Here is a 22,652-nt window from a genome sequence, read left to right as displayed (position 1 = left end):
CTGAGTGCAATGAACAGTGATGAGCGCAGACAAGGATTGTGGGGAATGCAGTTCCAAAGGTGAATGACACCGTGGGGAAAGAGGACCTCTAGTGGACATCAGGGAACATAAACCAGACACTGTGACAGTGCAGTACTGAAAGGTATGTATGCGAGGACAAACTCCTTTGTGTATTAGACTGGCCACTGAAAATTACTCACTATTAACTAATTGACTGGACTTGAATCCACCTGAAGATTTCTGTATTTCATGAATAATGATTACAAAAAGGGGAAATTCATACATAGTGTGCTAAGATCTTAGTTCACTTACACTTTCTTTTATTTTGTGGGGAGGTTTGTTCCTTCACAGGGAGAGAGACAGGCTGGGGCTCTGGCTGGCCCTGATGCGTATGCTGGGGCTCGGGCTGGCCCTGATGTTGGGGCTGGGGCTCTGGCTGGCCCTGATGCTGATGCTGGGGCTCGGGCTGGCCCTGATGCTGATGCTGTGGCTCGGGCTGGCCCTGATGTTGGGGCTCTGGTAATGTCGTTGTGGAGTTACCTAGAATATTGTATGTGTATGTTGATTTTCGATATTTCCCAATCATTAAAAAAAACCTGTTTAAAACCGTCATGACTTAAATTAAACAAATCCTACCTTGTTTGATCAATACAAAATTGTAGGCGATTCTCATGGTGGCCACAATTTTTAGATTATCCTCAGTGGGTGGCAGATGGGTCACCACATCGGCCACCCACTTTCCAGAAGCCTTATCTTTTTTTGCAAAAAAAAGAATTGGGACATAGCCCAATGCACTTAGTTTTTTCACCTGTAATAAATAAATGCAGACAGCCAACATTAGTTATTCCCACTGCATTATTTTCCACCGTATTGAAATATTGTAAAAAAAAAAATACTGGTTCTAATATACAGGTACACAATTAACATTATCAACCTTAACAGCTTTTCCCCTTAAAAATAACATTACATTTGAACTTTATACCAGTGGTTCTCAAAGTTGATTTGCTTTGAATGAGAAAGTTGTGCTTTATCATTAAGAAATGCTTATCAATGACGATGTAATGATCTAGAATCTACATATAAAATATTGATTATAAATGCACCAATAAATTAAAACATTAACATTTAACTTTTTTGTGATTATGACAAATCAAGTCAATCTGTTGTGAATCACTTCACTCAGGTCATGATGAACCGTTCTTCCTGCTGCTTAGCTTGGCTTACTTGGCATTAAGATGATGAACGTAGATAAATGTTTGAGTCAGTTCACATCATTAAGTGATTCAAAATCCAAAGTTGACTAAAGACCAAGTTACACACCAGCTAGAAAACACGGAATAGTGAACCCGGACTCAACTTCATGAAATGAAGAATAGAAATGGCACCACAGTATACAAATGGTAGCAAGCATATGCTGAATTGTTTTGATTGAGGGGGTCCTTGGAAATTGTTCTCCCACACAAAGGGTCCTTGGCACAAACACTTTGAGAACCCCTGCTCTATACAACCAATATTCATGTAATGTGATCCGCTCTGGCGAAATGAGTCGGAAGTCACAAAGTTGCGTTTTAAGATATGGCCGATCATGTGTAAAAACAATGAAATAATCGTTTTTTGTTGCTAATTTCAAAGAACAGTCTTCAAAGATAATCTCCCAAAGTTTCATAATCCAGATAATTGAGTAAAGATATTTAAATGACTATTAAAATTGACAAAGTTTTACTAAATTCGCTGGAAATGAACATTGCTTTTCTCAACTCCTCTGGTCACCTCTGAGCATTTTTTCGGGTATCCCCTGAAACCTCACTATCTCTGCTCTCCAAATATGGTGTTACACGTTGTATAGAACCAATCAAAAAGCTTAGAAATGTACACAAACAATGATCATTTGTCAATGGGAAGCCCGTTTCGACTGAGCAGCATGCGCTTGGTCCAGCCATCCTCCTGTCAGACTCGTAGCGCTCTGTGTACACAAGCTAGCAGATCTCCTCAGAAAGATTAAATATCTCTAGGGTGTGTGATGATGTGGGATTATTTTAATCCCAAAGGCCAAGGGAACTTTATCAGGATGCATAGTATCCTGGATCCATGAAATAACTGGCCTTTAAAAAAAAATCTGCCTGGCTCTATCGGGATTTAACATAGGGGTGTCCTGACTCCTGACTTATGCACCCTTAATTCTAAGGAAGAACATTTATTTATTTACGATACATTAATCATTCACAAAGAAACTTGGTGTCCTTAAAGGTTGGAGTTTTCCTCATTTTTGTAATTAAGGCATTACGATCAATTTCCAAAAGATGATTTTTTATTCCTCTTTTTAGGCAACTTTAGCACGGGGGTCTAAACTTATTCTTGGCACTGTACTTACATTACTCTGGGTCTGTATTCTGTGATTTGCCTTTAGCAGAGACAGAGACTTCAATAACACGCATAGCGTCTGTGTGGTACTAAAGCAAGTTTATATTTACTATGTAGCCGGTTGTATATGTAAACAAATGCATGTATGCATGTCAAGCAAATGACAAATTAATTAAAATAATATGTTACACTGATGCCATGACTACCTCAAATTCATTCACTGACAGATTAAACGTATTTTTGTAAAATGAGGTCCTTGCCCTATCACGCAATATTAATGAAAGTGAAACAAATCATATTGCTTAATGAAATATGAGCATTTCTACTTACTGCAATATTGGCAGAGTCCACCACTCTTCCTGCATTTCTATTTTTTAGGATCCTTTCCCCCCACTCCCTGTCCAGGGACACTTTTTTGGCCATTAGTTTGGTTTTATTGGAGATGGTTGTGAAACAAGAGCTGCAGGTTTTGCGGCTCACCTGTGTTGGTAAAAGTATACCAAAGTGAGACATCAGATCCACAGTCACAGAGAAGAAGTACAATCAAGATACAGTTTAATTTGGCTGTATACAGGAAAGAGGAACACACGAAGCTCAATGCTATTCAGAATATGCGTCTCTAGATTGACACAGGATTATTATTATTATAATCATACAGTGAAAGTGGCAGATGTAGGAGACACCCAGGCTACTCTAATGAAAGTTGCCTATGGCGTTTGGTGCAAAACAAGCAATCAAAATTGACATCAACCCAGACAACTTACATTATCACTGTTTTGTAACACAGTACAGATATCATACAGGGTCATTTAGTAGGAGTATAGTTTAGTGTCCTACTAATGAGAAATGTAGAACATTAAAACCACATATTTTAAAGGGGTCATATAATGGTACATGCACTTTTACAAGTTGATTGTACTGAAATGTGTGTTGGCAGTGCCTGTACACAAACATCATATAATGATAAAAATCCATCCAGTGGTTTTGTTTTAATCTCCTTATATGTATTCCCCTGCCTCAAATTGAGCCGTTCGTTTTTGTGACGTCAATAAAACGGACGCCCCTCCCGCGATTGTTGATTGACAGCCAGGTTTCAACACAGACCCGCCCTCGCTCGTGAGGGAGCGAGCTGTCAATCATAGTCTGCGCGGACCGGCGCGGTCATTGTTGATATGCTGGAGCACTGTCTATGAGCAGAATGGCGTCTAAGCGATTGTGGTGTTCTGTTCTTGGGTGTAATAACGAACACAGCAGTCATTTTAATGTTCCTAAATCCGAACCGCTGAAGACGCAGTGGCTGAGTTTGTTTTCGAAGGGAATATTCCCCACGAGCAACGTCAATGCTTTCATATTTGCGCGAATCATTTCACACCAGACTGCTTATAAACGAGGAGGGTCAGTATAAAGCTGGTTTTGCTAAGAAGTACCAACTATTCGTGTTCCTGCTGAACCTCCAAAATAACTGAAGTGAGTGTATCGTTTTATTAATCTTTAATATTTATATTAATCTTTGCAAATCGCTAGATGCACGCTTCACAATGAATGCGTCTAAGGTTTACACTCAGGGTACATTACGGCATGTTTTCTATGTACGACGTTCTCAATATAATTCATAATCCCACATCTATAATGAACAACGCGTTATGGTATTGTGTTACAAACGGTGTACACAGAACAGAGAGGCGGGGTGAGCAAAGCTCATTATCATTTAAAGGCATATGCACTGAAACGGCGTGCTGAAAACAGAGCTGTTTTTGACCAGGTAAAATAAGTGTTTTCTTACAATACTAATGAGAATTTTTAATTAAAGTATATTAGAAAGTTTTAATTTAGACTCTAAAGAATCATATTAGCTTGTACAAAAATGGCATTATATGACCCCTTTAATATTGGACATAATGCTCTATTCCACTTTCCTCTTACCTGGTTAGGTGCTTGGCAGGAGGGGCAAGGCTGGAACTTCCTACGAGTCATTTTGAAATCTACACACACAAACACACACACACACAATCAGGTAGACATGATATATTTTTTAACAGAGAACAGATGAAGAGATTTCACAGGCAAAAAGGCTGGCACATAACAATAGCGCCGGCGCGCACAGTAGGCAACCCCAACCATAACCTAACATTTAAAGCTGCAGTCCGGCGTTTTTCCTCCTTGTCGCCATCTCTGTTCGATATCTGCAATTGCAGTCATTCGCGGAATTATCAACTTTGCGTGAGTTCAACACCCTCGACACGGCACTGCGCGGATGAACCCAGTGTTTGAGGAGAGTGTGTATGTGTCAGTCACCGCGTCGGTGTGGATACTGGCATTCAGAATCACAGATTATTCTTTTTGGAAGTATGACCAACATAAGAATTTTCACCGTAAAATGTAATCTAAACAAGTAAGAAACATCCACTTTTGTTCTGGTTCTGACATTGCAGTAAATTGCGCTGATTAAATCTAACAATCGCTTATAAGTTATCATATCACGCAAAACCGTGCAAATTATACTTTGATCTCAAATTGTTAATATTAACAACGTCAGCAAGCATTGCGTGACTACATGTAATGTCCTTCCGATATTATCCTTGTTTTCGCATGGGCCGGTTGCAGTCTCTTTTTTTCTGTAGCCACTCCGAAGTCCGAACGAAGTCTTTTGCATTTTACAGCGGGTGAGTCTCTAGTTGTCACTGATGATCGTCGTTTGAACCTTTCTGGATCCGACATCAAATTGATAAGTTGAATTATATCAAGTGCTGTGAGAAAAGGCTATAAATCTCCACCTCCAGCATCCTCACACGCAATATATAGCCTACTAGCCGAGACTCCTTCTTTATGTGGACAAATGTGTGTGTGTACAGATGTGTGTGTGTGCAGATGTGACGTAATGACGCAAAGACATGCTCGAATCTCCTGCGGAAATCCACCAGTACCACTGGAATTAAAAACATTATTACAAGCTTACCGTTTTGAATCAAGCTGCGGCAAGCAGAGAGTTTTGAACACTGGCTGGTTACGTATTTTATCAAATATGTATTTTGGATAATTTTTAACCCAAAAAAACTACGGACTGGCTCCGCAGCAGACACTGGCCCCGGCTCTGGAGCAGCAGACACTGGCTCCGGCTCTGGAGCAGCAGACACTGGCTCCGGCTCTGGAACAGACGACACTGGCTCCGGCTCTGGAACAGACGACACTGGCTCCGGCTCTGGAACAGACGACACTGGCTCCGGCTCTGGAACAGACGACACTGGCTCCGGCTCTGGAACAGACGACACTGGCTCCGGCTCTGGAACAGACGACACTGGCTCCGGCTCTGGAACAGACGACACTGGCTCCGGCTCTGGAACAGACGACACTGGCTCCGGCTCTGGAACAGACGACACTGGCTCCGGCTCTGGAACAGACGACACTGGCTCCGGCTCTGGAACAGACGACACTGGCTCCGGCTCTGGAACAGACGACACTGGCTCCGGCTCTGGAACAGACGACACTGGCTCCGGCTCTGGAACAGACGACACTGGCTCCGGCTCTGGAACAGACGACACTGGCTCCGGCTCTGGAACAGACGACACTGGCTCCGGCTCTGGAACAGCAGACACTGGCTCCGGCTCTGGAACAGCAGACACTGGCTCCGGCTCTGGAACAGCAGACACTGGCTCCGGCTCTGGAACAGCAGACACTGGCTCCGGCTCTGGAACAGCAGACACTGGCTCCGGCTCAGGAACAGCAGACACTGGCTCCGGCTCTGGAACAGCAGACACTGGCTCCGGCTCTGGAACAGACGACACTGGCTCTGGCTCTGGAACAGCAGACACTGGCTCCGGCTCTGGAACAGCAGACACTTACTCCGGCTCTGGAACAGCAGACACTGACTCCGGCTCTGGAACCGACAACACTGGCTCAGGCACTGGCTCCGGCTCTGGAACAGACGACACTGGCTCCGGCTCTGGAACAGACGACACTGGCTCCGGCTCTGGAACAGACGACACTGGCTCCGGCTCTGGAACAGACAACACTGGCTCCGGCTCTGGAAGAGATGACACTGGCTCCGGCACTGGCTCTGGCTCAGGAACAGCAGACACTGGCTCCGGCTCTGGAACAGATGACACTGGCTTCGGCACTGGCTCCGGCTCAGGAACAGCAGACACTGGCTCCGGCTCAGGAACAGCAGACACTGGCTCCGGCTCAGGAACAGCAGACAAGGGCATCTCCAGGAACTGAGCTAGATGTTCCAAATAGTCGGTCAGTGCCCTCGCGGCCACGAGAATGGGCATCTCCTGATCCGTCTCTAACTGGGCAGACGTGGCGTGAGCCGTCTTTGTCTGGGCAGTCGCGACGTGAACCGTCTCTGACTGGGCAGACGTGACATGAACAGTCTCTGACTGGGCAGGCGCGACGTGAACCGTCTCTGACTGGGCAGACGTGACATGAACAGTCTCTGACTGGGCAGACGGGACGTGAACAGTCTCTGGCTCGGCAGACGTGGCGTGAGCCGTCTTTGTCTGGGCAGGCGCGACGTGAACCGTCTCTGACTGGGCAGACGTGACATGAACAGTCTCTGACTGGGCAGGCGCGACGTGAACCGTCTCTGACTGGGCAGACGTGACATGAACAGTCTCTGACTGGGCAGACGGGACGTGAACAGTCTCTGGCTCGGCAGACGTGACGTGAGCAGTCTCTGGCTCCGCAGACGTGACGTGAGCGGTCTCTGGTACGGCCTCCGGAAAAACAACGGGCTGCTGGGGCATGGCCTCCGGGCTCTTGGGGAGGCTGGAGGTCTTCCTCCTCCTCTGCCGTTTCTGATGGTGATGTGCATGCTCTGGGCTGGACTGAAACAGCGGCGGATGGAGCTCTGGGCTGGATATCACCAGCCCAGGGTCGAAGAGGGGCCTGAGTGGAGAATGGTGTCGGGATTCCTCTCGACCACCACCTCCACTGCGGCCTCCACGGGTCCCGCGAAATATGACCAACCGGGTACCCTCAAAAAGTTCACCTCTCTCCCGCTCGGTGGCTGGGGAAGAGAAATTAGAACACCTACCGCTGGATCTTGTAGCGACAGAGTCCTTCTGTCACGTGTCCACACACAGGAAGCAGAAGATCCAAAAGCAGTATCTTTATTCAAGGGTAATCCGTACTCACAACAGTCCAGGTAAGGGTCGCAATCCAAATAAGCAATCCATACATGAAAAACAGAACAAAACTGGCAAGAACACAGGACTCAGAAGTAGTGTGACGAATAACAAGGACTCCGTAACAAACACTAAACAGGCAGGGTATTTATACACCAAGAACATGACAATCAAGATGGGGAACAGCTGAGTGCAATGAACAGTGATGAGCGCAGACAAGGATTGTGGGGAATGCAGTTCCAAAGGTGAATGACACCGTGGGGAAAGAGGACCTCTAGTGTCAGGGTTTCTCAACCTTTTGCCAACTGCGACCCACTTTTTTTTCGTATGCCAGTCATACGACCCACTAAGGCTGGAAATAATTCAATTTTTTTTTTTTTGTTATTTAAAAGGGACAATGCACATCAATTGACATCACTCAAAATGTAAATGCGCCAGAGTTAGCAGAAAAGCTACCATCTGTAGTCCCTTGGCAGGTCAACACATCATCATATTCCATTAATAAAATAAAAAAAGAATATATGAGAAATAGAAACAATTAAAACAGAAGAAAAAAAGGAGATAAAAGAGAAAGAAGCAAATAGAAGGGCAATACCTGGGAAAAGGTAAACATTAACTGAAATGCCTCTTAGATATATAGGCTACTACTCCGTATGCCTATGTTTATTATAATTAATTTCACAAAAACACAGAAACATTTTCAATAGACAAGACTATGAGGCAAACAGATTATTTTTTTGTTGCTCAAGTTAATGTGACACTTGGGACTGCCGCTCTGAAATAATCATATCCAGACGCGGTGGAATTTGGGAAATTGCGACTCGTAGCGTCGCACACAAACTAGCTGTTGTCAGCCTATTCCTGCTTTTTGTTTTCGTTGCAGTCACTGTTGAAAATCCTGATTCGCAAAGATAGGTAGTGCTAAATGGCAAGAGAAACTTCGTTGCACGTTCTGCGAGTTCAGGATATTCGTGTCTGGTTTGAATCCAGAATGAGCTCAGGTCTGTTTTGCGAAAAGCAAGCTGCAGGCTTCCGTCAGATGCAAGTTCCACTAACTGTGTTTGCAAATTAATGGGGAGTACAACATCCACATCACTTGGATCTACTGAAAAAGGATCGCGAATCCACGCATTCCCAACTCTTCGGTCGTTGGGGAAATAATCAGAGAATTTCTGTGTTAATCTGGTCAGGTGTTCCCGGACAATTCTCTGTATGTCGGTGCTGATGTGAGGGAATTCCTGCAGAACATCAGTGAGGTTAGGAAACATGTCAAAAATGTTCTCCTGCACTCTCTTCTCCCACAATACCAACTTCCGTTTGAATGCTTCAATTTTGTCAGCCATCAAGAAAACACTGTTGTTTCTCCCCTGAAAGGATAGGTTTAGCTGGTTTAGCTGGTCAAAGATATCGGACATGTATGCCAGTTTCCCGAGAAATTCAGGCTCCGTATAATGCTTTGCCAGGGGAGACCGTTTCTCCTCCAGAAATGTGTGCACCTGCTTGCGCATTTCGAAAAGACGATTAAGAGCTTTTCCTCGCGAGAGCCACCTAATTTCACTATGATATAACAACTGGCGGTGGTCTGATTCCAGCTGGTCGCACAAAATTGAAAACAAGCGGGAACTGAGAGCACTGTTCTTCACTAAATTAATTGTTTTGACAGCAATTGTCCATTTCCTGGCTCCGGCTCTGGAACAGACGACACTGGCTCCGGCTCTGGAACAGACGACACTGGCTCCGGCTCTGGAACAGCAGACACTGGCTCCGGCTCTGGAACAGCAGACACTGGCTCCGGCTCTGGAACAGCAGACACTGGCTCCGGCTCAGGAACAGCAGACACTGGCTCCGGCTCTGGAACAGCAGACACTGGCTCCGGCTCTGGAACAGACGACACTGGCTCTGGCTCTGGAACAGCAGACACTGGCTCCGGCTCTGGAACAGCAGACACTGGCTCCGGCTCTGGAACAGCAGACACTGACTCCGGCTCTGGAACCGACAACACTGGCTCAGGCACTGGCTCCGGCTCTGGAACAGACGACACTGGATCTGGCTCAGGAACAGCAGACACTGGCTCCGGCTCTGGAACAGTAGACACTCGCTCCGGCTCTGGAACAGACGACACTGGCTCCGGCTCTGGAACAGACGACACTGGCTCCGGCTCTGGAACAGACGACACTGGCTCCGGCTCTGGAACAGACGACACTGGCTCCGGCTCTGGAACAGACGACACTGGCTCCGGCTCTGGAACAGACGACACTGGCTCCGGCTCTGGAACAGACGACACTGGCTCCGGCTCTGGAACAGACGACACTGGCTCCGGCTCTGGAACAGACGACACTGGCTCCGGCTCTGGAACAGACGACACTGGCTCCGGCTCTGGAACAGACGACACTGGCTCCGGCTCTGGAACAGACGACACTGGCTTCGGCTCTGGAACAGACGACACTGGCACTCTCTTCTCCCACAATACCAACTTCCGTTTGAATGCTTCAATTTTGTCAGCCATCAAGAAAACACTGTTGTTTCTCCCCTGAAAGGATAGGTTTAGCTGGTTTAGCTGGTCAAAGATATCGGACATGTATGCCAGTTTCCCGAGAAATTCAGGCTCCGTATAATGCTTTGCCAGGGGAGACCGTTTCTCCTCCAGAAATGTGTGCACCTGCTTGCGCATTTCGAAAAGACGATTAAGAGCTTTTCCTCGCGAGAGCCACCTAATTTCACTATGATATAACAACTGGCGGTGGTCTGATTCCAGCTGGTCGCACAAAATTGAAAACAAGCGGGAACTGAGAGCACTGTTCTTCACTAAATTAATTGTTTTGACAGCAATTGTCCATTTCCTGGCTCCGGCTCTGGAACAGACGACACTGGCTCCGGCTCTGGAACAGACGACACTGGCTCCGGCTCTGGAACAGCAGACACTGGCTCCGGCTCTGGAACAGCAGACACTGGCTCCGGCTCTGGAACAGCAGACACTGGCTCCGGCTCAGGAACAGCAGACACTGGCTCCGGCTCTGGAACAGCAGACACTGGCTCCGGCTCTGGAACAGACGACACTGGCTCTGGCTCTGGAACAGCAGACACTGGCTCCGGCTCTGGAACAGCAGACACTGGCTCCGGCTCTGGAACAGCAGACACTGGCTCCGGCTCTGGAACCGACAACACTGGCTCAGGCACTGGCTCCGGCTCTGGAACAGACGACACTGGATCTGGCTCAGGAACAGCAGACACTGGCTCCGGCTCTGGAACAGTAGACACTCGCTCCGGCTCTGGAACAGACGACACTGGCTCCGGCTCTGGAACAGACGACACTGGCTTCGGCTCTGGAACAGACGACACTGGCTCCGGCTCTGGAACAGACGACACTGGCTCCGGCTCTGGAACAGACGACACTGGCTCCGGCTCTGGAACAGACGACACTGGCTCCGGCTCTGGAACAGACGACACTGGCTCCGGCTCTGGAACAGACGACACTGGCTCCGGCTCTGGAACAGACGACACTGGCTCCGGCTCTGGAACAGACGACACTGGCTCCGGCTCTGGAACAGACGACACTGGCTCCGGCTCTGGAACAGACGACACTGGCTCCGGCTCTGGAACAGACGACACTGGCTCCGGCTCTGGAACAGACGACACTGGCTCCGGCTCTGGAACAGACGACACTGGCTCCGGCTCTGGAACAGACGACACTGGCTCCGGCTCTGGAACAGACGACACTGGCTCCGGCTCTGGAACAGACGACACTGGCTCCGGCTCTGGAACAGACGACACTGGCTCCGGCTCTGGAACAGACGACACTGGCTCCGGCTCTGGAACAGACGACACTGGCTCTGGCTCTGGAACAGACAACACTGGCTCCGGCTCTGGAAGAGATGACACTGGCTCCGGCACTGGCTCTGGCTCAGGAACAGCAGACACTGGCTCCGGCTCTGGAACAGATGACACTGGCTTCGGCACTGGCTCCGGCTCAGGAACAGCAGACACTGGCTCCGGCTCAGGAACAGCAGACACTGGCTCCGGCTCAGGAACAGCAGACAAGGGCATCTCCAGGAACTGAGCTAGATGTTCCAAATAGTCGGTCAGTGCCCTCGCGGCCACGAGAATGGGCATCTCCTGATCCGTCTCTAACTGGGCAGACGTGGCGTGAGCCGTCTTTGTCTGGGCAGTCGCGACGTGAACCGTCTCTGACTGGGCAGACGTGACATGAACAGTCTCTGACTGGGCAGGCGCGACGTGAACCGTCTCTGACTGGGCAGACGTGACATGAACAGTCTCTGACTGGGCAGACGGGACGTGAACAGTCTCTGGCTCGGCAGACGTGGCGTGAGCCGTCTTTGTCTGGGCAGGCGCGACGTGAACCGTCTCTGACTGGGCAGACGTGACATGAACAGTCTCTGACTGGGCAGGCGCGACGTGAACCGTCTCTGACTGGGCAGACGTGACATGAACAGTCTCTGACTGGGCAGACGGGACGTGAACAGTCTCTGGCTCGGCAGACGTGACGTGAGCAGTCTCTGGCTCCGCAGACGTGACGTGAGCGGTCTCTGGTACGGCCTCCGGAAAAACAATGGGCTGCTGGGGCATGGCCTCCGGGCTCTTGGGGAGGCTGGAGGTCTTCCTCCTCCTCTGCCGTTTCTGATGGTGATGTGCATGCTCTGGGCTGGACTGAAACAGCGGCGGATGGAGCTCTGGGCTGGATATCACCAGCCCAGGGTCGAAGAGGGGCCTGAGTGGAGAATGGTGTCGGGATTCCTCTCGACCACCACCTCCACTGCGGCCTCCACGGGTCCCGCGAAATATGACCAACCGGGTACCCTCAAAAAGTTCACCTCTCTCCCGCTCGGTGGCTGGGGAAGAGAAATTAGAACACCTACCGCTGGATCTTGTAGCGACAGAGTCCTTCTGTCACGTGTCCACACACAGGAAGCAGAAGATCCAAAAGCAGTATCTTTATTCAAGGGTAATCCGTACTCACAACAGTCCAGGTAAGGGTCGCAATCCAAATAAGCAATCCATACATGAAAAACAGAACAAAACTGGCAAGAACACAGGACTCAGAAGTAGTGTGACGAATAACAAGGACTCCGTAACAAACACTAAACAGGCAGGGTATTTATACACCAAGAACATGACAATCAAGATGGGGAACAGCTGAGTGCAATGAACAGTGATGAGCGCAGACAAGGATTGTGGGGAATGCAGTTCCAAAGGTGAATGACACCGTGGGGAAAGAGGACCTCTAGTGTCAGGGTTTCTTAACCTTTTGCCAACTGCGACCCACTTTTTTTTCGTATGCCAGTCATACGACCCACTAAGGCTGGAAATAATTCAAATTTTTTTTTTTTTTTTTTTAAAAGGGACAATGCACATCAATTGACATCACTCAAAATGTAAATGCGCCAGAGTTAGCAGAAAAGCTACCATCTGTAGTCCCTTGGCAGGTCAACACATCATCATATTCCATTAATAAAATAAAAAAAGAATATATGAGAAATAGAAACAATTAAAACAGAAGAAAAAAAGGAGATAAAAGAGAAAGAAGCAAATAGAAGGGCAATACCTGGGATAAGGTAAACATTAACTGAAATGCCTCTTAGATATATAGGCTACTACTCCGTATGCCTATGTTTATTATAATTAATTTCACAAAAACACAGAAACATTTTCAATAGACAAGACTATGAGGCAAACAGATTATTTTTTTGTTGCTCAAGTTAATGTGACACTTGGGACTGCCGCTCTGAAATAATCATATCCAGACGCGGTGGAATTTGGGAAATTGCGACTCGTAGCGTCGCACACAAACTAGCTGTTGTCAGCCTATTCCTGCTTTTTGTTTTCGTTGCAGTCACTGTTGAAAATCCTGATTCGCAAAGATAGGTAGTGCTAAATGGCAAGAGAAACTTCGTTGCACGTTCTGCGAGTTCAGGATATTCGTGTCTGGTTTGAATCCAGAATGAGCTCAGGTCTGTTTTGCGAAAAGCAAGCTGCAGGCTTCCGTCAGATGCAAGTTCCACTAACTGTGTTTGCAAATTAATGGGGAGTACAACATCCACATCACTTGGATCTACTGAAAAAGGATCGCGAATCCACGCATTCCCAACTCTTCGTCGTTGGGGAAATAATCAGAGAATTTCTGTGTTAATCTGGTCAGGTGTTCCCGGACAATTCTCTGTATGTCGGTGCTGATGTGAGGGAATTCCTGCAGAACATCAGTGAGGTTAGGAAACATGTCAAAAATGTTCTCCTGCACTCTCTTCTCCCACAATACCAACTTCCGTTTGAATGCTTCAATTTTGTCAGCCATCAAGAAAACACTGTTGTTTCTCCCCTGAAAGGATAGGTTTAGCTGGTTTAGCTGGTCAAAGATATCGGACATGTATGCCAGTTTCCCGAGAAATTCAGGCTCCGTATAATGCTTTGCCAGGGGAGACCGTTTCTCCTCCAGAAATGTGTGCACCTGCTTGCGCATTTCGAAAAGACGATTAAGAGCTTTTCCTCGCGAGAGCCACCTAATTTCACTCTGATATAACAACTGGCGGTGGTCTGATTCCAGCTGGTCGCACAAAATTGAAAACAAGCGGGAACTGAGAGCACTGTTCTTCACTAAATTAATTGTTTTGACAGCAATGTCCATTACCTCATTTAAGGGCACTGGCATTTCTTTGGCTGCAAGGCTTTCACGGTGTAAAAAGCAGTGAACCCACGTCGCCTCGGGTGCTCTGTCCAAAATTTTTCTCACAACACCACTATGTTTGCCAGTCATTGCGGCCGCGCCATCCGTGCAAATACCTACGCAATTTTTCCAAACCAGGCCATTCTTTGTGAAATAGTCATCAAGACAATTGAAACACTCATCTGCTGTCGTCCGTGTCGAGAGCTCATTACACATCAGTAGATCCTCATGTGTTGCACCTTCGCAGTTGTAGCGTACAAATGCAAGCAATAATGCCATCTTTGAAATATCTGTTGATTCGTCGATTTGAATGGCAAACAAGGGGCTTGCTCGCACTCGATCCAAAAGTTGCGTTTCAATATGGACGCTCATGTCTATAATCCGTCTGGAGACAGTGTCGTTGGAGAGTGGGATTTCTTTTATTTTGCTAGCAGCACTTTCCCCTAGTACCTCGCGGCACATGTCAACTGCACATGGGATAACTAGCTCTTCACCAATATTAAACGATTTCTTAGCACGGGCGATATGGCCAGCTGCCAGATAACTTGCCTTCAGGGTGCTTTTTGAAGCTATTGTGAGCGACACAATACTACTTTGCTGTCTTTTAAGTAGGTCTCGCTTTCGTACAAAGTAATCCACAGGTTTACCCACACATGTTGGATGTTTAGTCTGTAGGTGACGTTCAAGTTTGGATGGCTTCATGGACTCATTTGCCAAGACCTCACCACACTCGACACACTGTGGTTTTTCATCCGAAGAAGTAAATCCATATTTAATATAGTCCGGGTTGTACTTGCATTGTTTACATTTTGCTGCCTTTGAAGTTGAAGGAGTTTCCGAACCTTCTGCTTTTTTTCTTTTAAAAAACGGATGCATTTTGTCAAGCTAACAGACCGTGGCTGCGTATAATTTAATAATAAGGTCTGGCATAGCAGGTAGGGCTAGTAACATTATGTAAATAGAGTATGACCTTGTCCAATAAGAGCCTTTCGTGGCAATAATAAATTATTTTTATAGGATAGTTGAAATACAGCGTTAGAAGCCACGGCAATAATGAAGACAGTACGACATTCGAAAATCAGATTCGTTGGAGGACTGGCTATGTTTACAACTTTTGTTTCAATCTGTGCGCATTTATATGATTAGGTGTTGTTAAGGCTTTTTAGTCCGATTGAGCCGCCAATGCGTTTACTAACGGATTATTTTGTTGCACTTGCACGTATTGCAATGAGCCTATTGTGAAGCCCACTGATTGGCTGTGCTAGTGAACACTGAAGTCTTGCGACCCCCTACAGAATTATCAACGACCCACTTGTGGGTCGCGACCCACCGGTTGAGAAACCCTGCTCTAGTGGACATTAGGGAACATAAACCAGACACTGTGACAGTACAGTACTGAAAGGTATATATGCGAGGACAAACTCCTTTGTGTATTAGACTGGCCACTGAAAAATTACTCACTATTAACTAATTGACTGGACTTGAATCCACCTGAAGATTTCTGTATTTCATGAATAATGATTACAAAAAGGGGAAATTCATACATAGTGTGCCAAGATCATAGTTCACTTACACTTTCTTTTATTTTGGGGGGGGGTTTGTTCCTTCACAGGGAGAGAGACAGGCTGGGGCTCTGGCTGGCCCTGATGCCGGGGCTGGGGCTCAGGCTGGCCCTGATGCTGATGCTGGGGCTCTGGCTGGCCCTGATGCTGATGCTGGGGCTCTGGCTGGCCCTGATGCTGATGCTGGGGCTCTGGCTCTGGCTGGCCCTGATGCGTATGCTGGGGCTCGGGCTGGCCCTGATGTTGGGGCTGGGGCTCTGGCTGGCCCTGATGCTGATGCTGGGGCTCGGGCTGGCCCTGATGTTGGGGCTCTGGTAATGTCGTTGTGGAGTTCCCTAGAATATTGTATGTGTATGTTGATTTTCGATATTTCCCAATCATTAAAAAAAAACTGTTTAAAACGGTCATGACTTAAATTACACAAATCCTACCTTGTTTGATCAATACAAAATTGTAGGCCATTCTCATGGTGGCCACAATTTTTAGATTATCCTCAGTGGGTGGCAGATGGGTCACCACATCGGCCACCCACTTTCCAGAAGCCTTATCTTTTTTTCCAAAAAAAAGAATTGGGACATAGCCCAATGCACTTAGTTTTTTCACCTGTAATAAATAAATGCAGACAGCCAACATTAGTTATTCCCACTGCATTATTTTCCACCGTATTGAAATATTGTAAAAAAAAAATTCATAATACATTAGTGTTACTGGTTCTAATATACAGGTACACAATTAACATTATCAACCTTAACAGCTTTTCCCCTTAAAAATAACATTACATTTATACTTTATACCAGTGGTTCTCAAAGTGGATTTGCTTTAAATGAGAAAGTTGTGCTTTATCATTAAGAAATGCTTATCAATGACGATGTAATGATCTAGAATCTACATGTACAATATTGATTATAAATGCACTAATAAATTAAAACATTAACATTGAACTTTTTTGTGATTATGACAAATCAAGTCAATCTGTTGTGAATCACTTCACTCAGGTCATGATGAACCGTTCTTCCTGCTGCTTAGCTTGGCTTACTTGGCATTAAGATGATGAACGTAGATAAATGTTTGAGTCAGTCCACATCATTAAGTGATTCAAAATCAAAAGTTGACTAAAGACCAAGTTACACACCAGCTAGAAAACACGGAATAGTGAACCCGGACTCAACTTCATGAAATGAAGAATAGAAATGGCACCACAGTATACAAATGGTAGAAAGCATATGCTGAATTGTTTTGATTGAGGGGGTCCTTGGAAATTGTTCTCCCACACAAAGGGTCCTTGGCACAAACACTTTGAGAACCCCTGCTCTATACAACCAATATTCATGTAATGTGATCCGCTCTGGCGAAATGAGTCGGAAGTCGCAAAGTTGCGTTTTAAGATATGGCCTTTAGTAAATTAGTAAAGATTGTTGCTAATTTCAAAGAACAGTCTTCAAAGATAATCTCCCAAAGTTTCATAATCCAGATAATTGAGTAAAGATATTTAAATGACTATTAAAATGTACTAAGTTTTACTAAATTAGCTGGAAATGAACATTGCTTTTCTCAACTCCTCTGGTCACCTCTGAGCATTTCCCAGGTATCCCCTGAAACCTCACTATCTCTGCTCTCCAAATATGGTGTTACACGTTGTATAGAACCAATCAAAAAGCTTAGAAATGTACACAAACGATGATCATTTGTCAATGGGAAGCCCCGTTTCGACTGAGCAGCATGCGATTGGTCCAGCCATCCTCCTGTCAGACTCGCAGCGCTCTGTGTACACAAGCTAGCCTCAGAAAGATTAAATATCTCTAGGGTGTGTGATGATGTGGGATTATTTTAATCCCAAAGGCCAAGGGAACTTTATCAGGATGCATAGTATCCTGGATCCATGAAATAACTGGCCTTTAAAAGTAAAAATCTGCCTGACTCTATTGGGATTTAACATGGGGGTGTCCTGACTCCTGACTTATGCACCCTTAATTCTAAGGAAGAACATTTATTTATTTACGATACATTAATCATTCACAAAGAAACTTGGTGTCCTTAAAGGTTGGAGTTCCCTTTCGAGGGAACTCTACACTGCGTCGAGAATTCGACTTTGGGGACGCTCCCTAAGCGTGCACCTCTGAAGTATGAATGAAACTATTCCAATCCTGATTGGTGTTGCGTCGTGACGTAACATGTGATGGCATACACGGAAGTATAAAAGTGACGCTGTCACAACACACACCAGCTATCGCTCTTCAGCAAGCGCTCTATGTTTGAAACTGTCCTATTTACTATGTTTGTCTTGAGTGAAAGATTTATATGGCGAGTGAGCAATTTACTAGATGTGTGCACCCCTGCCCCAGATATATTACGGGTGGGGACACACATTTATTATGTGTAAATTGTTTGGGAGTGCAGCACACACAGGCAGCTCTCGAGGGAGTGATCCCTGTACACACTGTGAAGCATTTCCACTAAGAGTGCTGCGCTCCCGCTTGGCTATTTTTTCCAAAGATGGCCAAGCTCGCGATCCTTGCGGTTCAGGTCCCGTGTCCGTTGAGGCGGCGCGGAGGCTTAGATCGTGGGGATCGCAAAAAGATCTCGCAGATGAGAACGAGACTGCCGAGGCACTTTCTCGTTCATCATCTGCGGATTCTCTAACACTCACTCACGGTGTAGAAGCCTGCGCTGCGGCTTCTTCTGCCCGCGACGAGTGCCCGGTGCTTGAGCTATCCGCTTCCGAGGAAGTGGATGTGCTCAGCATCGGGAGCACGGAACATGAGTCACACTCGCCAGCTCATGTTACCGCTTATGAGGAGTTGGTGGAGGTTGTGACGCGTGCGGTGGTCAAACTCAACATCAGCTGGCCACAAGATAAGCAGGATGAGACTCGTCAGAGTAAATTAGACGAGAGATTCCTGCAGCACCGGTCACAACCTCAGTGCCGGGGTTTGCCTTTTTTCCCCAGATCTCCATAGAGAAATAACGAGATCCTGGGAAAAGCCCCACTCGTCTCGCATATCACACAACACATCCTGTGATATATGGGGTATGGCAGGATGCCGCGGGTGGAGGAAGCTTTAGCGAGCGATCTTTCTCCCGAAGCGGCATCCTCACTTAAAACCCCGGCGCTGCCCAGCAAACCATGTAGGGACACCTCTGCATTGGTGAGCAGGGATTATATGGCGGCTGGTCGGGCTGGTGCGTCCCTGCACTCAATGGCTATCTTGCAGGCGTACCAGGCCGATATCCTTAAAGATTTAGATGAGGGGGAGGGGCCAACACCTGAGGATGTTGCTGAATTAAGAAAAGCACCCCCCGCTGGGTCTTTTTAGGTCTCCCGCACGTGTCCAGTCCATCCTATCTATGGTTTCAAGAGTAAAGCTAGGTCAGGCCATCACTGTAAAGCAATTTCAAAGAATGCTGGGCCTCATGGCAGCGGCATCCAACATCATTCCTTTGGGCCTGCTACATATGAGGCCTCTTCAGTGGTGGCTAAAAGCCAAGGGGTTTTCTCCCAAGGGGAATCCATTTTGTATGATCAGAGTTTACGCGCAGATGCCTCCGTTCTCTACAAATATGGAAGAAACCTTGGTTCCTGTCCCAAGGGCCAGTGTTGGGAGCGTCATGTTGCCGAAAAATCGTTTCGACAGACGCATCCCTTACTGGCTGGGGCGCGGTCATGGACGGCCGCTTTGCCAGGGGTCTGTGGCAGGACCATCATCTATCTTGGCACATAAACTGTCTAGAGATGATGGCTGTGTTCAGGGCTTTGAGGAGCTTCCTCCCAGACATCAAAGGTTACCATGTCCTAGTACGATCAGACAATACGTCAGTAGTAGCCTATCTGAACCGACAAGGGGGACTCAGATAGCGCCCTCTGTGCAGACTGGCGCATCAGATTATTATTTGGTCCCAAGGGAAAATACGGTCCATCAGGGCAATGTATATTCCGGGGGTTCAGAATCAGGGAGCAGACATCCTGTCGAGGCAGGGGCTGAGGCCCGGGGAATGGAGACTTCCATCCAGATGTGGTGAAGTTGATATGGGAGAGGTTTGGACCAATGGAAGTGGATCTATTCGCGTCTCGAGAGACGTCCCACTGCCCACTTTGGTTCTCCCTCTCACATCCAGCCCCACTGGGGTTGGATGCCATGGTACAGGCTTGGCCGAGGCTTCGCCTGTACGCATTTCCCCCGATCGCTCTGCTTCCGGGAGTCCTGGAGAGGGTCCGTCAAGAGGGCATCAGTCTACTTCTGGTTGCCCCAATGTGGCCGACCCGAGTATGGTTTTCAGACATAATATCACTCCTGATAGCTCCGCCATGGCAGATTCCTCTGAGGAGGGATCTGTTGTCTTAGGCGGAGGGCACAATCTTCCACCCTCACCCGGAGCTGTGGAAGCTGTGGGTCTGGCCTCTGAGGGGGTTCAGTACCTAAATGCTGGTCTATCAGCCAGGGTGGTTGAAACCATACTTAGCTCTAGGGCTCCATCTACTAGGAGATTAAATGGCCTCAAGTGGAATGTGTTTGTCACTTGGTGTAGGGAACATGAGTTAGATCCAGTCAACTGCCCGGTGGCTTCAGTTCTGGAATTTCTTCAAGTCCGGGCTACGTGCCTAAAGTACCAACTAATAGGGCTCGATCTACAGTCCTTCAGGCATTTCATCCTCCACCTCATGTGTCGGCAGAAGAAGAGAAGCTCCATTTACTCTGCCCTGTCAGAGCCTTGAGCGTGTACCTCGAGAGGTCCTCTTCTTGGAGAAGGTCGGACCAATTATTGGTGTGTTTTGGGTCACCTAAGAAGGGGCTCCCGGCATCAAAGCAAACGATTAGTAATTGGATCGTTGAGGCGATTACTTCAGCTTACAGCGTGCGCGATATGCCTTCACCTTTAGCTGTTAGGGCTCATTCTACTAGAGGTATGGCTTCCTCTAGGGCCCTTCTTTCGGGAGTGCCCCTGCAGGAGATCTGTGAGGCAGCCGGCTGGGCTACTCCACACACTTTTATTCGGTTCTACAGTCTTCACCTTCCCAGTACGCCTGGTGCACACGTACTTAGTCCTTGCTGAGTGCCTAAAACAGTTTCACTCCGGGACAGGCCTATTCGGTGCGTGGCCTAGTGGGCATTCGTTCCCCAAAGTCGAATTCTCGACGCAGTGTAGAGTTCCCTCGAAAGGGAACGTCTCGGGTTTTGACTATAACCCTTGTTCCCTGAGAAAGGAACGAGACACTGCGTCGTTCTGCCACGCCCCTTGAGGCCTTAGAGCGTCTTGCTTCATCGTGTGGTATGTGTTGTGACAGCGTCACTTTTATACTTCCGGGTATGCCGTCACATGTTACGTCACGACGCAACACCAATCAGGATTGGAATAGTTTCATTCATACTTCAGAGGCGCACACTTAGGGAGCGTCCTCAAAGTCGAATTCTCGACGCAGTGTCTCGTTCCCTTCTCAGGGAACAAGGGTTATAGTCATAACCCGAGACGTTTTCCTCATTTTTGTAATTAAGGCATTTCGATCAATTTCCAAAAGATGATTTTTTATTCCTCTTTTTAGGCAACTTTAGCACGGGGGTCTAAACTTATTCTTGGCACTGTACATACATTACGCTGGGTCTGTATTCTGTGATTTGCCTTTAGCAGAGACAGAGACTTCAATAACACGCATAGCGTCTGTGTGGTACTAAAGCAAGTTTATATTTACTATGTAGCCGGTTGTATTTGTAAACAAATGCATGTATGCATGTCAAGCAAATGACAAATTAATTAAAATAATATGTTACACTGATGCCATGACTACCTCAAATTCATTCACTGACAGATTAAACGTATTTTTGTAAAATGAGGTCCTTGCCCTATCACACAATATTAATGAAAGTGAAACAAATCATATTGCTTAATGAAATATGAGCATTTCTACTTACTGCAATATTGGCAGAGTCCACCACTCTTCCTGCATTTCTATTTTTTAGGATCCTTTCCCCCCACTCCCTGTCCAGGGACACTTTTTTGGCCATTAGTTTGGTTTTATTGGAGATGGTTGTGAAACAAGAGCTGCAGGTTTTGCGGCTCACCTGTGTTGGTAAAAGTATACCAAAGTGAGACATCAGATCCACAGTCACAGAGAAGAAGTACAATCAAGATACAGTTTAATTTGGCTGTATACAGGAAAGAGGAACACACGAAGCTCAATGCTATTCAGAATATGCGTCTCTAGATTGACACAGGATTATTATTATTATTATAATCATACAGTGAAAGTGGCAGATGTAGGAGACACCCAGGCTACTCTAATGAAAGTTGCCTATGGCGTTTGGTGCAAAACAAGCAATCAAAATTGGCATCAACCCAGACAACTTACATTATCACTGTTTTGTAACACAGTACAGATATCATACAGGGTCATTTAGTAGAAGCATAGTTTAGTGTCCTACTAATGAGAAATGTAGAACATTAAAACCACATATTTTAATATTGGACATAATGCTCTATTCCACTTTCCTCTTACCTGGTTAGGTGCTTGGCAGGAGGGGCAAGGCTTGAACTTCCTTCGAGTCATTTTGAAATCTACACACACACACAATCAGGTAGACATGATATATATTTTTAACAGAGAACAGATGAAGAGATTTCACAGGCAAAAAGCCTGGCACATAACAATAGCGCCGGCGCGCACAGTAGGCAACCCCAATCATAACCTAACATTTAATACTAAAATCTATTCTTTACCCATTAAACAGTTGGCAAATTGCATGTTGTGGGTCAGAAAGCACGTGTTAAAGACACTTGGGGCATATAGGCCTACCTGTCGTTGTGAATACCCCCTTTAGACAGTGTCAGCAAACATAACAACATATTAGCATAATCGATAATTTCTCATGTGTCATTGTTATATCATTTCTAATTCACGGTTTATTTTGGAAGCCACTTACAGTTCAGGCCAGAAGCGCA

General features: G+C 46.7%; 1 protein-coding gene across 1 annotated transcript in view; it reads right to left on the bottom strand.

The window, feature by feature from the left end:
• Positions 1 to 289: 289 nt before the first annotated feature.
• The window catches only part of LOC130102440 (tyrosine-protein phosphatase non-receptor type 23-like), a 37,281-nt gene continuing 14,918 nt past the window's right edge, over positions 290 to 22,652 (bottom strand). Inside the window, exons 3-7 of the mRNA XM_056268470.1 lie at positions 22,210 to 22,268; positions 21,626 to 21,775; positions 16,154 to 16,325; positions 15,785 to 16,057; positions 290 to 507 (exon numbers count right to left, since the gene is read on the bottom strand). Coding sequence (XP_056124445.1) covers positions 305 to 507; positions 15,785 to 16,057; positions 16,154 to 16,325; positions 21,626 to 21,775; positions 22,210 to 22,268 — 857 coding nt within the window. The 3' untranslated portion in view covers positions 290 to 304. The remainder of the gene's footprint in view (positions 508 to 15,784; positions 16,058 to 16,153; positions 16,326 to 21,625; positions 21,776 to 22,209; positions 22,269 to 22,652) is intronic.

Source organism: Rhinichthys klamathensis, unplaced genomic scaffold (assembly GCF_029890125.1).
Source record: "Rhinichthys klamathensis goyatoka isolate OS25496 unplaced genomic scaffold, OSU_Roscu_1.1 h1tg000272l_1, whole genome shotgun sequence".
Taxonomy (NCBI): Eukaryota; Metazoa; Chordata; class Actinopteri; order Cypriniformes; family Leuciscidae; genus Rhinichthys; species Rhinichthys klamathensis.
This window is presented reverse-complemented; position numbering and strand designations above follow the sequence as displayed.